The sequence below is a fragment of the Aedes aegypti genome, chromosome 2, assembly GCF_002204515.2.
Source record: "Aedes aegypti strain LVP_AGWG chromosome 2, AaegL5.0 Primary Assembly, whole genome shotgun sequence".
Lineage (NCBI taxonomy): Eukaryota > Metazoa > Arthropoda > Insecta > Diptera > Culicidae > Aedes > Aedes aegypti.
The window spans coordinates 152,523,587-152,541,585 of NC_035108.1; the positions used below are offsets into that span (position 1 = coordinate 152,523,587).

Consider the following 17,999-nt stretch of genomic DNA (forward strand, 5'->3'; position numbering starts at 1 on the left):
TCTAAATCGTTCGTGCGTGATAAAAATTCATCGAAATTTGTTTTTTCTCGGTAAAAGTCACGGTGTTCATTTTACCACCCCTGTTCATTTTACCACCACTTCCCCTACCGCTCCGGTTGTCATCGTCCGTGCTGCCAGAACAACAGTAGTCTGAGAAGTAGGCTCTGCGCCAGTCAGAAGGTTAATCAAAGCTTGCCATCCATATAGTGCAGGAAAAATATAAGTGCTGGTTAAAACATATTTTTTGTGTCGAAATTCGTCATCTGCGTTAATTTTTATGGAGGGTTGCGAATTCAGAAACACCATGGCTAAATAAGATGCAAAGGAGCAAACATTTAAAACCAAATTATTTTTTCTATCATTTTCTCAATAAATTTTAAGATTTTATTATGTTACCAGCTCATTTGGAATGATTTAATGAACCCTAAATACTGAAGCTCTACTATTGAGCATAATTAGTGTTTCGCAGTAGCTTATGTAAGTTCAATTGTTAAAATAGAGGTGCCTTTATTATTATAGGGAAAGTGTACCAGTTATAGCCATAGAGGTTCCCTATTTGGTCATACGGGAAATTTCGATAACTTTCACAATTTAAATATTTTTGAATGTTTAAACATAAAGATATATCTTAAATCTTACTACTACAACACAACAAATCATTCAAAATGTGAAAACATTCAAGTTATCCCGTATGGCGAAATAGGGAACCACTATGTCCATAACTGGTACACCTACCCTATATAGGACCGGAATTGCAGCATATTTTTCAATGGATTTTTCAAACAAATCGTGTTATTTTTGGGTGCGATACGACCAGGTGTGTCATCAGGTTTCATTTCAGGAGAAATATTTGAGGAATTGTAATAGGAACCTTAATGACAATCGACAAGCGATAGAAAGCTCGAGACTTCGGGAAAGTTGTTCAGAATTTCATGGACATCTGAAATGCAGACATTTTAATTAAAAAATCCGATTGGTGCCACTAGTAAGCAATTAGAATAAAGGATTTCAAAGCGAGTTATATCTTCTAATCCAGATACGTGAAAAATTGGAGACATAAATATCCAATTATTTAAACCCGAACCACTAGGAAATGAACTGAATCAGGACTGAATCACTGGAATATGAAGTGAATAAGTCATGAGTCACTTGAACATGGAATGAATCTGACAGAATTAATTTAACATGGAGAAAATCAAACCTGAATTACTTGATTATGAAGTGAATCAAATCTGAAACACATGAATATGAAGAGGATCATACATTAATCACTAGGATAAGGAGTGAATCAACACGAATTACTTGAATATAAAGATAATCAATCCTGATTCACTGGAACACGCTTAAAATGCTCAATTGTACATGCTCTTCAGCGCCGCCTAGCGAGAAAATTGCGAGCCAAACTGTTTGCTTTCCGAATGTCCTTGATGTACTGAACAACTTTGCGGAAGACCGCAGCGTTATAGATCTTCAGCATCTCGAGATATAGCATCATGGATGTTCCTGTTTTGATGCTATACTTTTCAGGGTGATTCAAAATTCAGCTGAGTGTTGCAATACTTTTTCAAGCGAGTCCGTATTTATGACGGGTAGTATAAACTAATGATACCATGAAAACATCTATATGTGTTATCATTCGAAACAGGTTGATAACAGGTTCTGGAATACATCCAATTTCCTCCATTGAAAACACATTTTGTTATAAATTAGTTATAAACATTATATATTGATCACAAACATTTGACGTCATTCATCCTTTTTTGGCATTCTCATTCTGGTTCAACATTGGTTGATTGGTTGAAAAACTTTGCCATTGGCAACAAAAAACAACAAAATGGAATTATTTAACTCATTAAGTGTCAATTTAACAAAATGGAATCTTGGTAATAAAACTTGTTATTACTCTTTTATATGGTTGTTAATCGAGTTTGCTCGGATCTATGATCTATTTTTCTTACAAGATCCTAGACAACAACCTTGGAAAATCCCACCCCGCTCCTTTTCTACGCATATAAGATTGTTCATGAGTTATCCTATACTGCACATCAACTTAAAGAATGGTTTTCCCAAGAAACATTAAAGCGTAGTTTAGGGAAGCATGCTATTGTTTGTTTATTTATTATACGTAACATAAGCCTTACACATGTTTGTGTTACAAGATAATACCATGGTTAACAAAATGTACCTATAATTTTGTGGATATACTATAGATCGTTTCGCGAGAAGAAAAATATACAACTTTGATTATTTTACAAAAGAAAAACTAGAAAAACTCTCGACACCGTTTTATGAATAATTGGATGATGATCGGATGGGTGGATTTATCCATGAGTTCGCATTGAACAATTCTCTCCTATCTATGCACAACCATTCTTCCACCGAACCGCCATACTCTGCACAATCCGATGAAAACTTCCGATTGTCATAGCATCTAACTCTGATTTCATTACCGGTAATTTAATGAGCCTCGTCCTTATTACCTTCAGCCAATACATCAACATGCACCGTAGAGCTTTTCAAAGCATCCAGGCTCGCGCACTGGATGACGATGATGGGAATAACTTTTCTAATTCTGAGAAGACACCAACGACGTCTAGCGCTTCTGGGTTGACGGGTTATTTGCATTTGTCCCGGTGTTTCTCGTTTTACATGTCAATTACTTATTTTCTTCCTTTTTGCTTTTTTTTCGAACAATACAGCGAACACATAGCTCCGGTAACATGTTGCACGCTGGCGCTGGATAACAAGTACCTTATCACCAGCAGTGAGGACTCCAGCATCATTGTGGCCCTGTTCGAGAGCGGGAAAGTGGTAAGTAGCTGATCTTTCAACATTGTTTTGCACTTCCGTTGAACAGCTCGGGCTTACTTCAATGATAGACAATACATTATGCCTACAGCAAACTGCGCCGTTTACAATGATAAATAGCTATACAAGTAAGAAATTCAACATTTTTTTCATCGAGTAGGACTTTGAATGACTCTGTGACATAAAAGTAACTTATGGCATTCATGGCCAATGGCCACATTTCCTCGCTTTAAAAGTAATTTTACATCCATCTCATGAGCAAATTCGTTGATCTAAAACTTTTGAATTACGTAAATTTTTATTTTTGTTACGTAAAGGGAATACAAGCACGCGAGACTCTGCTATATGCTAATTTGGCTTGATGTTCTAAGTCAGCCAAGAACTCCGTGGGATTTCTCGCAGGTTGTTCATATAAGCTAATGAAAATGTATTCCGTCAAGTTATGAGTTCAAAGACTATTCAATATTACTAAACAACTTTTTGAGTATAGGTCTTCTGATCTATCTAGTTTTCTTTCGGAGGATTAGGAACAAAGAGGATAAAGCCACCAAGATGTTCTCTTGGCTTGATTCCTTTACACTAAACATTGATAATAATAAACTAAACTCAAGCTGCGTTGCTTCAAATTTACGTAATATTACGTAAATTGATTTACGTAGATAAAATTAACGTAAACAGAGGTTTGGGTTTGTTATAAAAGGGGGAAAATAATTCAATCGTTTTAATCAGCTTATCGTATAATCATCAGCCCAACATTCATTGACCCTAAAGGGTTGCCTACAATGCCACCGATAAAGTGGCATCCGTAGTTTGATGAATTTGGCTACACAATTATCGGCACTTTGTCCACGAGATGATTGAATAAACTGTAATTGGATCGATTATCTGTTCCGTACAATTAGTTGATGAGTGTTGCGTACCGATTTAATTATGTATTGTTACACCAATTAGATTACATGCTTGGCTGTAATAAATGAGCTAATGACATCGCGTAGAAGTGAATCGATGTCACGGTGATAACATTATACAAAGTTAATTACTTCCTTTACGTCGTAACAATGGATATATGAACATTGAACTCAATAAAACACAAATGTTTTTTTTACGAACTACCAGCAGATTTGTTTGGATACCGATCTATTCAGGTATTTTGGAGTAAGTGGAACCTTAGAAATTTAGACAAATTGCATTATTTTTTTTCAAATTCATCGACATATTTTCATTAAAACACCATACATTTTTGTATGTGTAAGAATCAAGAGGGACGATTTATGTTTAAACATAGCTTAATAAATTTATTTTCATAGCTGCTTATTGACCTTTACAATGCAATAGACAGCACCTGCTTCGAACTGTATTGCGGAAATTGACTAGCAATAAGTCTATTTTTTGCCATTGGAAACTTTAATTCCGAACATTGCTCGTCTAACAATTCTCAAAAATGGATGGTGATAGAATTCGTATCTGGAAAACATGTTCAAAGAACATTCCGTATTTTTTTTCAGTGGTTTAGCTGAAATTGTACGCGTTGTTCTCCCAAGCACTTTTCAGAATTTCTTCCCAAAGCTTCTTCAGGAATACTTCCAGCGATTCTACTTTCACTTCCTTCAAAAATATCACAAATTACTCTAGTAGTTCCTACGAAAATTTCTCCCGAAATATTTCCAGGATCCCCCTAGAATTCTTTACAGATTTTCTATAAAACTTCTCTAGGGGTCATCCATAAGCTACGTCACGCTCTAATGAGGGAGAGAGTATTTTGGGAAATTTATATACAGTGTACTGAAGGGGTTCATGCAGTATGAAATAATGGAGAATTTGCTATAGGATTTTAAAAAAGGTTCGTGGAAGAATCCCTGAACAATTTTTTTATTGAACATTGGTGAACATTCCTGCTAGCATCTTGAAAGAACTCACGAAGAAAACATTAGAGATGTTGGCGAAAAACACTGAAAAATTTGTTCCACTTGGAAACAATAAGGATTTCTTATTGAATTTATAAAACCCTTATATGTTTTCCATAAAGGCAAGAATTTATGAAACTTTATTTAGATTTTTTTTTTTTTTTGAAAAATCAATGGAAATGACTGAGTGAAGGTATTCCTGAAATCTTTCCTGAAGTAATACATGAAGAAATGCTTGAACACATCATTGGAAAAATTACTAGAGGAATCAATTCCTGAACAAATCCCTGGAAGAAGCACCAACATCTTCAAAACCTGCGCATATTTCCCTAATGTTCAAATTTTTAGAGGAACCATAGATGTTATTTCTCCGGGGAATCCATTAGAAATACCTGCAGGAATTCGTCCAAGGATTCCAGTACGAATTTCTACGGGAATACTTGCGAAGATTCTTCAGCGAAGTCCTCCTACAGAAACCTCCAGGTGTTCTTCTAGGAATTCTACCGTAGTTACTCCGATGTGTCTTACAGGCTTTCCTCCTCGAATTTCTCCGGAGGTTTCCTTCAAGAATTCATTCGGGGATTTATTGCAGAAATTCCTCCGGGGATTTCCTTCAGGAACTCTTCCTGAGATTTGCTCCAAAACTTCAGGGTTTTCGTCCAAGAATTTCTCCGGGAACTTCCTCCAGGATTTTTTTGGGGTTTTCCTCCAGGAATTTCTCCGCAGATTTCATCCAGGAATTTCTCTGGAGATTTCGTCGAGAAATTCATTAAGAAATTCCTCCGTGGATTTTCTCCAGGAATTTCTTCGGAGATTGTCTCAGAGAATTTATCCGGAGACTTCCTCTAGGAATTTCTCTGGGGATTTGTACCAGGATTTTTCTCCAGAAATTTTTCCAGGGATTTACTCAAGAGATTCCTCCGGGAATTTTTACCAGGAACTATTCCAGTCCTTAGTAAGTTTTCAGGAGGAATCCCTCCTGGGATTTCCTCCATAATTCCTGTAGAAATTCCTTCAGATTTGCTGCTTCATATATAATTTCATGCTTATCTATAATTTCGTCCGTAATTCTTTTGGGAATTATTTTAGATTTTTTGCTGGGAATTTCTACAGAGCTTTACCGAGAATTCCTTCGGATTTCCTCCATGGATTCTTTAGGAATTCTTCTCAAGGTCCTCCAGAACATACTCGGATTTCCATCAGAAATTCCTCGGAGTTCCTCCAGAGTTCCTTTGGAATTTCCTTCAAAGTGCCTTAATAACAGTTCACACAACTACACAACTACACTCGAAAAAAACATAAACACGCATCAGATGCGTCCAAGATTTATTGAAGGGAAGTTCAGCAATCTCAGCAGTCAGTGGGTGTGCATTGAGGTCAACTGCGCGGAAAGTGGAAGTGACAGCTGGCAAGCTGGTTAGCTAGCGGGTTTGTGTACTCTTTCTTCAATCTGCCGTTTCTATGGAATTGTTAGGAGTTGTTTACTGCTAGTAAAGGGTGAACACGAAATTATTGCGACACCGAAAATTTCATGCCAATTTTCATATAATGTTTAGAATCAAACCAAAACTTTAGGGTAGTTTTATACATATATTTACTTCAAAAATCAAGAGAAAAGTTAATCGATGGAGTCTTGAGTGTAAAATTGAAGGCATTTTCGCTTGATTCCCTCCATCAAAGTCTTTACAGTGTTATCCAGTACCAGTTTCTCAGTTGTTTTTTTTTCCATTTTCTTAACATGTCCTTCTCGTCTAGTACTGCTCCACCGAGCGCAGCTCCGGACGGTTTGGCGGATTCATGTTCTTTGAAACAAAATGGACAGAATTGGCCTCATACCACTCCAGGACACTTTTAGAATAGTGGCATGATGCCAAATCTGGCCAAAATAGCGGAGCTTCGCCGTGCTGCTGCAAGAACAGCAATAGGCGCTTCTCGAGGCACTCAGATTTGAAGATCTCGCCATTTGCTGTGCCCTTTGCCACGAAAGGCTTTCTCCTCAGTCCGCAAGAGCAGATGGCCTGCCAAATGAGATATTTTTCTTCTTCTTAAATTTGCCGTCCAAATCGAACTTGCTCTTGCCGGTGAAAAAGTCCAACCCCGGAATTTGCTTAAAATCTGCTTTTATATACGTTTCGTCGTCCATCACACAGCAGCCATATCTTGTGAGCATCTTCTCGTAGAGCTTCCGTGCCCGAGTTTTAGCCGTCGATTGTTGCCGCTGTTGGGAAGTTCTGTACCTTGTATGTATGTAGTCCAGCTCTCTTCTTTGCGTTCTGGACGTAGCTCTGCGAAAAACCTTTTTTTAGCCAAATCACGGCTTGAGACGTTGGGATTTGCTTTAATCATCCGCTTCACCTTTCCCTCCGTCTTTTTGGTCTCCGGTCCCGGTTTTCTTCCTGCTCCTTAGTCGTGGTCCAACGTCAACCGCTCCTGGAACCGCTTCAACACTTTGGAGACGGTTGAATGGTGAATGTTCAACATTTTTCCCAACTGCCGGTGCGACAGGTCAGGGAATTACAGGTGTTTGGAAAGAATTTGTTCTCTCGACTCGCGTTGGTTCACCTCCATTTTCGTTGAATCGAAAAACACGACTTCGAGTTTGACAGCATGTGTATTGTACATCAATGAGAAAGTATGCAAAATTTGGTTGATTTTTACCTAATGGTCGAAAAGTTATGCCCTGTTGAATGTCTCGCATTAATTTTGTGTTCGCCCTTTAACAGCAGTTGAGTGAAAGTTATCTCGCGCTTCCATGAGTCTTCTTGTCGCGACTTGAATTTTAATTGGAAAATATGAGCATGAAATATAAATTTTATGATGTCCTGCATCTAAAAATATATGAAAAGTTAACCCATTAGTGAAAATAAATAAGAAATAGTCATATTTTTGCCTGGTCGTAGATAGTGAATGCATATGGGGCGGTGTTTTATGTATCGTTAACTCTCTTCAACCAAAACATAGTCGCTACCTGTCATTTATTGTTTCAAAATGGTGGAATGACGCAACGCATCATTCTGGGTTGCTTGTTTGAAAATTGTTGCTTCAAACTGAACTGTTAGTTGAAGATGGCGGACCATGGATCAATGCACGAGGTCACTAATTTGACGTTTGAGTGGTGCCGAATCCACTGGTTTCCATGGTCCCATAAATAACACGGCACTGCTAAAACGTCGAATAGTGAACCCGTGCTTAGGTGCATGAACCTATGCACGGGTTCACTATTTGTCGTTTTAACGGTAACACGGCACCGCATTTATGTTACCATGGAAACTAATAAATTCGGCACCGCTAAAACGTCAAATTAGTGAACTCGTGCATTGGTCCATTGTGGCCCACGCTTAAGTGGTAAGGTTACTGCAGGTGTGTAGACCAAGCTGAACTGGTTTGGAGTTGGAACTGGAACCAACTACTGGAAATTGGGTTATATTGATATACTATATACTTAGTTAACATCTAAACAGATAACACTGAATCAACAATTTCACGCCACAATACTTGGCACCTCTCCATCCTCGGTTCTGCCCCATGCCCGCCAAATAATTGTAGACTTGATCCACCCACTTAGCTCGCTGCGCTCCACGTCTTCTTGTAGCAATCAGATTTGAAGCGAACACCACATTTGCAGGGTTGCTGTCCGGCATTTTTGCAACATGAACTACCCATCGTTTGCCGTAGAGTTGGGAGAGCTCGGGGTTCATCCTTCGCCGCCACATTCCGTTTCCTGCACACCGTCAAAGATCGTTTGAAACACCTGACGTTCGAAGATTCCAAGTGCTTGCAGATCCTCCTCGACCATTGTCCACGTTTCAATACCCTTAGACGACTGCCGGTCTAATAAGCGTCTTGTACATGGTAAAAATGGTGCAGGTGTGAATCTTTCTTGATCTCCTTGATTCTTGGGCCTGACTTCCACTGATGATGTGCATCCGTATTTCACGGCTATCGTTATTGTCAGCTGTAAGCAAGGATCCAAGGTAGACGAACTCGTCGACCACCTTGAAAGTATCCCCGTCTATCGTAACATTTCTACCAAAGCGAGCACTGTCACGCTCGGCTCCATCTAATAGCATGTACTTTGTCTTGGAAGCATTCACCGCCAGTCCAACATTTCCTGCCTCGCGTTTCAGGCGGGTGTACAGGTCTGCCACCTTTTCAAATGTTCGGCCGACAATGTCCATATCATCCGCGAAGCAAACAAATTGACTGGATCTCGTAAAAATCGTACCCCGGCTGTTGAGCCCGGCTCTCCGCATAACACCTTCTTGCGCAATATTGAACAACAGGCACGAAAGCCCATCACCTTGTCGTAGTCCCTTTTTTTTACTCAGCAATGGGGGAATAATCTGCTCAACAGACCCCAGACTATATGCAAAGCAGCAGACAGGACTACATCCCCGACCCACTAAACCATTCCCATTGCCGCCAAACTCGTCGTTCCTCCGGGACCACCAAGAAGGCATTGCTGCGGAGAGGGGCTATTGCACATCGCAGCCTCAAGGTTAGCTGCGTAGCCATGCAGCAACGAACATCGATGACACGCTTAGGGGGGTCCACCAAGGTAGCATGCTGGCGCTTTGCCAGCTTCCCCGTGCTTACCTACCATTGTCCACTGAAGGCGGGCAGGGTCAATCACAACGCCCGCGCCCAGCTGTTCCGCAAGTATCAAGAACTGATACTGCGGGCTCCGCTATTTGACCTGCTGAAGGCTCAGGCCATATCAGCTAGCACCAGCAGGGATTGCTGAAGAAAGAGCCTCCACCTGCCCCGAACAACCAAAGGCTCGTATCCAACCCAGTAGGCCGGCGCCACGACAGTAGCGCTACCAGGATGTTCTCCCCGCGGCCACTTAATCGCTGTAAGGGTCGATTTCGACCGTAGGGCACCGGTATGACCTACGTAGCCGACTGCGAACCCTTGGACCACCTGTTGCTTAGCGTCTGCACTAGCAACTCCTCGAGTCCACTCGCCACCTCCTTTGTAGTTCCAAGACGATGTGGGTGATAGCCGATGAAACGGCATTCCAGCCAAGCTCGTCTTCACACATCCTCTGAACCAGATTGTCCGGAGTCGTGTCCCCACCGCATGTGGCAAACATGCGGTCACGCATTGTGCGAAAACGCGGGCACACGAACAAAACGAGGAAACGGCGGATCCTCTAAACCTGCACAAACTGGACATTCGGGAGAACCCGCATGACCGAAACGGTGTAGATACTGTCTAAAGCAACCATGGCCCGAAAGGACCTGTGTCAGGTGGAATGTTAGTTCCCCATGGCGCCTATTGACCCAGATATCTACCCTCGGAATCAACCTTTGAGTCCACACTCCCTTGGTGGAACTGTCCCACGCACGCTGCCATTTGACCTTAGAGTTCACTCTGGCAGTCCTGCGTATGCCTCTTATGCCGCGCCTTTCGAAGCACTGTATGTTTTCCATGATAAGGATACCAATAGGCACCATACCGGTGATGACGCAGAGTGGATTGTGTGACACGCTACGGTACGCGCTCGCAACCCTCAGGCATATTAGCCTATAAGTACTCTCTAGCTTGCTACGGTAGCTGTCGGTACTTAAAGCCGTGCCCCAAGCCGGGCCACCATACCTCAGTATGGACGAGGCGACACTGGCCAGAAGCTTACGCTTACTGGCGTACACCGCAAAGCTATTGGACATCATCCGGGACAGTGCCACAATAGCTGTGGAGGCTCTCTTGCAGGCATAATCAACGTGGCTACCGAAGGTAAGCTTATCGTCGATCACCACGCCCAAGTGTTTGACGGAGCGCTTCGAAGTGATCGTGCAGTCGCCTACAATGATCATCGCTTGCTGCACCGACTTTCGGTTGTTGATAACAACCGCCTCAGTTTTGTGGTGAGCCAATCCAGTTTCCTGGAGCTCATCAATTGCGATCGAGTGGGCTGCAGTCAATTCCACTTCTTCGATTGATTCACCGTAGACCTCCAGCGTAATATCGTCGCAAAGCCAACGATGACCACACCCGCCGGGAATTTTAATCTCAACACCTCGTCGTACATGACATTCCATAACACCGGACCCAGGATAGAACCTTGAGGGACTCCTGAGGTTATGTGAAAGCACTTCCGACCCACCTCTGTGTCATAGACTAATACCCGATTCTGGAAACAACTCCCGAGAATCTTGTACAGGCACTCGAGTATCCCCAGACGCAGAAGCGCATCAGCAATAGCTCTATTGAATGCGTTCCTTACATCCAGAGTCACTACTGCACAGTAGCGAATCCCCCTCCTCTTACGCTGGAGTGCTATCTCAGCAATTTTTTTAACCTTCAGAATAGCGTCTACGGTGGACCTCCCTTTTCGGAAGCCGAACTGGTTGCTTGAGAGACCATTTACACCCTCGGTGTACCTCAACAGTCTGTTGAGGATGATCTTCTCGAACACCTTGCCCGCCGTGTCGATCAAGCATATTGGTCTATACGCCGACGTGTCACCGGGTGGTTTTCCCGCCTTTGGCAATAGTACCAGGCTCTGCTTCTTCCTCACATCTGGAAATATTCCCTCGTCCAGGCATATCTGCATAGCAGATCTGAACATCCGGGTAGCCTCCAAGATTGCAACTTTACGAAAGGAGGCCAAGGGCTAGGGTTGTGGCGCGGAAAGAGCCCCTCGATAATCCCCTCCAGCATCTCTGAAGATTGCTCTGTAGGAGCCATTGCACCTCTTGTCTTTGCCATAACGATCCTGTAGGCACAGACAAACAGACGTAACACTGACGAAATTTTCATCGACCACTCATTTAACGATCATTGCAAATTCGTTATGTTACAAATCTCACAAACAGAGGCGCGCGCATCGTTTTTCTTTGCGTTTGACGTTTCACACTACCGCCATCTGTCGGTCTTGTTGCACGAAACACCTTTTCGTGCAACATGCTAACTAGATGATGATGGTGTAAACTGGGCGATGGATTTTGAAGAAATTTGTTCTAAGTGTTACGACTGTTTGTCTGTGCTGTAGGCATCGCCCCTAGGATTCGCATTGGCCCTCTGACAGAGCCCCTCAAAGCAGGCCTTTTTGCTTTCCCTTATCTCGGACTTCAGCGCGACTTCTGGTTAAGGTGAAGATCAATCGAAGCCAAAATTCAAAATTTCAAGAGCACGGATCTGGAGAACCAAACACCCGTTTGAGCTGAAAACCTAATCGATTGGTCATCACCAGCTAGTGACCAATCGATTAAGTTTTCAGCTTAAACGGATGTTTTTTTCTCCAGATGAGTGCTCTTGAAAATTTGAAGTTTGGCTTCGATTTATCTTCACCTTAAGTTTAATTGACAGGAATAAAATGATCAAAATTTCATTGAGATTACGTTATGAAACCGGCGTTCACTTCCAATGTGACTGATATGCGGTTACATTTCATAATAATGTGACAAAACGACTTGTTTTTTTTTAAATTATAAAACAAATTTGCAAACTGTTATTATGGCGGATGCATACACTACACATACACCGATTTGGAAACACTCTACGATATTAAAAATAAATCTTACTCTTTTGCAGTAATGGGCACCATAAAAAACGATTGATGAGTACGAATTTGATGAGTGGTCTAGATTGTGCGATATTTGCCAGAAAACCATTGGTCAGAGAACTATTCGCCAGAATGACATCAGCCAGAAACTACCATATGCCAGAAAACCATTTACCGGAATATACCATTCCCCAAAATCGACCACACCCTAGATTTTTTATTGCTTTTTTATTTTTCAGTTGAATCGAGTTTGTAATTATAAGAGAAATAACCGAACTACAGCGATAACATTGTGAGATTATTTGTGTTGTTTTTATAAATAAAAGTACAGGTTCTCTTGGACACCATCTCCAGTTGACTTAGTGAGCCAACTTCGAATATCCGTTTTTTTATTGTGTCTCTAGTATTCTAATTCATAAACTAGGTACAAATTACTTGTTGGTTGTGGTAAGTTGCTTTATAGTAATTAAATGCTATACGATGTTTTGTTCTGATTTTTTCAGTTTCAGTTAAAATGTTTTTATTTTTAATATTAAGTTATACAGGAAATTAAAGTTTTGAATATTTCACAAGAGATTCTCCCTCCTTTTCATCATAAGCTGTTTTTTTAAGTTTTGTTGCTTATTAAGGACTAGGGGAGAGGCACTAATTTCGAGCTACAAGAAATCTGTGCCAATTTTCAGATTTCCATACAAAGTAGGCCAAAATCGTATGAATGAGTCGAAAAGTGGTGCTCTTCCTCTAGTTCATTAGATATTTACAAAATTTCATGAGTTTTCTGACAAATAAGACAGTTGTCAAACAATAAGAACATCCTATATATGAAAGATAGAGAGTTTTTATTTTCATGAAACCTTATCAAGTAGTGATAGCTATTTTTAGATTCCGAGATATGTCACCATGCGTTAATTGATCAAAATCAATTAGAAAAATAATTCTGGAGAATGGTACATTCTGGCAAATGGTTTTCTGCCAAATATCGCACAATCGAAGTCTAGGCAGCACTTTGAATATATTTTAATTGAATTCGATAACTAACCTAGCAGCAATACTTTTATTTAAGGGTTAAACTTTTATTTTCTGTTTTGTGTGAAACTTATTTTGGATATTGCCCATGAAAAATATCATGTTTGCTGATAATGGATTTACAAGCGGTTTTGAATGTGACACTAAAACTAAATTAAATTTGTTCATGTACACAGCTCGTTTTTTTTGCGCTAAAAATTGAATTCTCTCCATCCATTCCCCGACATTGTCACAGGGCCCGTGAAACGCATTAAATAATTAAAAATTCCATTTACGCTCGATGGAAGTGCAGAATAAATTGTGTTCATTATATGCAAAGTGATAATTGCTGTGAAAAGCTCGACCAACTCCATGCATTTTCGCTTAACTATTTATAGATCACAAAAATAGACCACCACCGAGGACCGGTTACAGCGATCCACGTAGCAATGCCCAGCGAGGTCCTGGTCTCGTCCAGTCATGACGGCACTGTGTGCTTATGGTCCTTGGACAACTTTACCCTTCTGAACTGCATCCAGTTGCCACATCCGGTGCTGAACTTTCAAATTTCCTGTGATTCGGTAAGAAAGAGAAAAAAAATGAATAACTGGAATAAATTTTGATTACCTTTCTGTGACTCTGACCCAGAAAGAAGAACGAAGATAAAAATTGTCTAACTTTTCTCGGGAATTTCCCCGCGTTCGTTAAATCTTTGAACCGTGTTCCTATTTTTGGTTTCTTTCAGATTTTCCTGCTGGCGTACTGCGAGGACAATGGTCTCTATCTGCGAGCGCTCGCCACCGGAACCGAGCTCCACGCTTTAAAGGGGCACAAATCGAAGGTAAGCTTCTTACAAGCAATCTAATCCCGTAAACGGAAATTACTCACCAAACGAGAAACAGCTAGAAGGGGACCGAGGGAAGATTTTGAAGAGAAAGGACAGAGAGATGGCACAAGACTGTGTAATAGAAAAGTCAGAAGTGAATTTTGTTGGGGATCTTTTGTCGTGCTGGCTTTTACGCTTCCAGATTCAGACAACGTCGTTAAATTATCAAGCAAATTTACTTATGCTGTCAACTTTGAACCAAGTTTATTCAGAGTTATTTAAAATGGAAGCGTGAATGATTGTCCGAGTTGGACGAAAAATCCCTGTTGATAGAATACAATTAACAAAAATAGAACTCCGGTGAAATCTTGTCATGTCAATGAAAAGATTTCTATTACATCAGTTGTAGCGTAAATTAGTGAATAATAAATGGTAAGTTTAAAGTTTAACATTTAATATTCAAACACATTAATAACAATGCAAGAATATCGTTTTAGTCCAATTAAGGCAAAATACCTGTTTCATATTATTTTCATACATACATACTTCACTTTCTACGACATTTTTAAAAGCAAATTTTGAATAATTTGACATTGTGAATGTCGATATACTTTTTTAATCTTCTACCAATTTCTTTTCACCACGAGACAAAACTGAAAAACTAGTAATGATCGAAAAATATCAACAATCTGAATATCGAATAATCGATGATTATTAAAAAAAAACCTAACCCGTAAACGCACAAGGTATCTCACAATTGGAATTCAGCCTAGTATTTTTTATTCATAGTTGTGTTCTCATAAAGTAAACCTTATTTCTCGAAAACAAAAAAATCAAAAACTGGTCTATTTTATTGCACTACTATTTTAAGGAATATCAAAACTTGCATCACCAGGAAGAAAATGTGTTCGTACAGCGAGAGAGTACAATCATTGGCATAAAAAGGGGGTCTTAGACTCTTAAGGCTCAAGAATCCATCATTCAATCATCAAAAATGAAAAACCAGTTTTTCGTTCAAATTAAAAGAAATCCTCATGAAAATCTATCATTGCATTACAGATAGCAAGTGTAATGCAATGATTCATTTTTATGAACATTGCTTCGAATTTGAGCAAAAGAACTGGTTTTGAAAATATGTTAAACGATGATGGTTATTTTCCTCTTAACCTCTCATACTTAGTGTGATGTCGTCCGATCTATTCAGCTCTATACGACAGAATGACGAGTGCCCCGCTATAAGCCAGTTAGTTCGTTCGCTAGTTAGTTGACCTACACATACTACCTTAGTTCCCATACCAAGTGATATCATTCATGATACAGATCACCACATCCCCCTTTCTTTATATAAAAGCTCAATAAACAATGTTTAATTTATTTAACATAATGTATTAGAATTTCTCTCACCTTTCGTAATAAATAAATACATTTCCGTTGTGAAGCCCTTACCTAAGCTTCATATCTTACTGGTGGTTTCCTGGCACGCTCAGAGTATCGACGATCTTCTAGGGGTTCGGCCTCGTTGTCGGGAGCTTCATCAGACTTATTCTTCTCAGAATAAGTGGAAACCTGTTTTAGATGCGCTATATTTCTTTCATAACTTTTTCCATTGTCCATTGAGCGAACGCGCACCTTTGACCCATTCCGTTCTTCTACTACAAATTTCTCCGGAAGGAAACTAGTAGAGAGCTTGTTTGTTGGATGCAGATTCTTCATAAGCACCAAATCTCCTGCCTTGATGTTACTGCATTTAGCTTTCCTTCTTACGTCTTCTTCAATCTTTCCTTTAAATTTTTGGGCTGCATCTTTATCTGCATAGTCTGTTGATGATACAGCTGTACTTAGATCCTCTGGATCTGGAAATTTGAACCTTAATTTTCGATTTTGGAGAAGCTCACTTGGAGCTTTTCCCGTTGTTGAATGCGAGGTGTTATTGTACATTTCTAGGCATTGGTTCATTTCTACTTTCCAGTCTCCATAAAGCGCATTAGCGATTTTTAACCGCTTGAGAAGCGACCGATTTTGTCGTTCCACTTCTCCATTCGCTTGTTTCCAATAAGGAGACGTATGGTTCAGATGGATTCCTTTCGTGTCACAGAACTCTTTGAACTCAGTGGAGACGAACTGCTTAGCATTGTCGAGCGTGATTATACGTGGCAGCCCCCATAAGCTGAAAATTTTCATTAGCCGTTTTATGGTCTCTTTTGCTGTGATGCTAGTCATGATCTCCAAACATAAGTACCTGCTGAAGTAATCTATCACTACCAAGATGTGTTCTCCTGTTGGCAACGGGCCAAGAAAATCTATAGCAATGTCCAGCCAAGGCCTGTCTGGTAACGCTCGTCGTTGCATTGGTTCTGGAGGGTCGGCAATTTGTACCAATCGACATCCTTCGCAACTATCGCACGATTTTGATACTTCAGCGTCCATTTTAGGCCACCAGCAGCGATCTCTCAACCTTCGCTTCATTATGGTTTGACCTGGATGGCCCTCGTGAGCTAGAACTAGCATTCGGTATCGTAAAGCTGATGGAATTACTAGTTTAGATCCTCGCATTATGAGTCCATTTACAAAAGATAATTCCTGTCGAAATGCTGCATACGGTTTCAACAGCTCTGACGTCCAGGTTTCTTCCATTACTGCATGCTTAAGGGCTTGCATATCTTTATCCGTTTCTGTAGCTTGAACAACCTCCGAGATGTCGATTGCCGCGGTCTCTTGTATACTTCGAATGAAAATTTCTGTTTCATCATCAAATGTTTCGCCCGTGGAATCGTCAACCAGCATAGCTAACGTCGTAGTCGCTAAACGACGAATGTAAACTTCTGATTCTTCTTGCCATTTGTCTTCTACATGTGAGGCCATTCTAGAGAGTGGGTCGGCGATGTTTGCTGACCCTTTCTTGTAGACAACCGTAAAGTTGAATGACTGCAAACGAAGCATCCACCTTTCTATGCGAGCTGTAGGGCGTGACTCAACAGTGAAAAGAACTTCCAGTGGTCGGTGGTCTGTTTCAATAATAAATTGAATTCCAAGAAGATAATCCTTGAACCTCTCTACGCCCCAAACTATACCTAACGCCTCTTTCTCAATCGGTGGGTAGCGCTTTTCCGTTTCAGACAGGCTTCTTGAGGCATAACTTATTACGCGTGGCTTATTGCCCTTGAGCTGTAGCAGCACTGCCCCTAGACCAACCCCCGATGCATCAGTAATCAGCATTGTTTTATCTTTGGGATCGAAGTAGCCCAAATTTTGAAGATTACTCATGTGCTGCTTCAGTACTTCAAACGACCGCTGATGAACAGAACTCCATTCGAAAGGAACTGCGTCTTTGAGTAGCTCCCTTAGAGGATGATTTTCAGTCGCATGATTTGGAATGAATTTTGCAACATAGGTTACAAGTCCGAGGAAACTTCTTAACTCTTCTTTGTTCTGAGGTGGTCTAAACTGCATTATTGATCGAACTTTTGAGTCAGCCGGAAGAACTCCCTTTTCCGAAAATGTGTGTCCCAGGAATGTTGTTTCTTGTTGTTTGAATTTGCATTTTTGCATATTCAACATGATCCCATGTTCTTTCAAAACTGATAGTGTTTTTCGAACTGCTTCATCGTGTTCCTTTTCCGAAGCTCCCCAGATCATGATATCGTCAATGAAGACAACAGTGTTAGAGCAATCCGACAGTAGGCTTTCCATTAGATGCTGGAAGAATTCAGGGGCATAATTAACACCAAAAAGTAGTCGTGTGTAACGATAAAGACCCCAATTGGTGACAAATGTTGTTATTACACGACTCTCTTTTGCCAATTCTACCTGGTGGAATGCTTGCTTGATGTCCAACGTAGTAAAAAAATTTTCCCCACTGAAGTTCGGAAGGATGTTCTCGAAGACTGGCAAGGGATGGTTTAATCGCTGAATTGCTTGATTGGCTCGCCGCATGTCTATGCAAAGT

General features: G+C 40.6%; 1 protein-coding gene across 3 annotated transcripts in view; it reads left to right on the forward strand.

Annotated features, from left to right (window-relative positions):
- The window catches only part of LOC5569618, a 357,222-nt gene that overhangs the window by 306,696 nt on the left and 32,527 nt on the right, over positions 1-17,999 (forward strand). For all 3 annotated transcript variants that reach the window (XR_002500093.1, XM_021842777.1, XM_021842778.1), the window contains 3 exons: positions 2,700-2,811; positions 13,626-13,808; positions 13,973-14,068. Coding sequence is in view for 2 of the 3 variants with exons in the window: in XM_021842777.1 (XP_021698469.1) it covers positions 2,700-2,811; positions 13,626-13,808; positions 13,973-14,068 (391 nt within the window). In the remaining variant the exon portion in view is untranslated. The remainder of the gene's footprint in view (positions 1-2,699; positions 2,812-13,625; positions 13,809-13,972; positions 14,069-17,999) is intronic.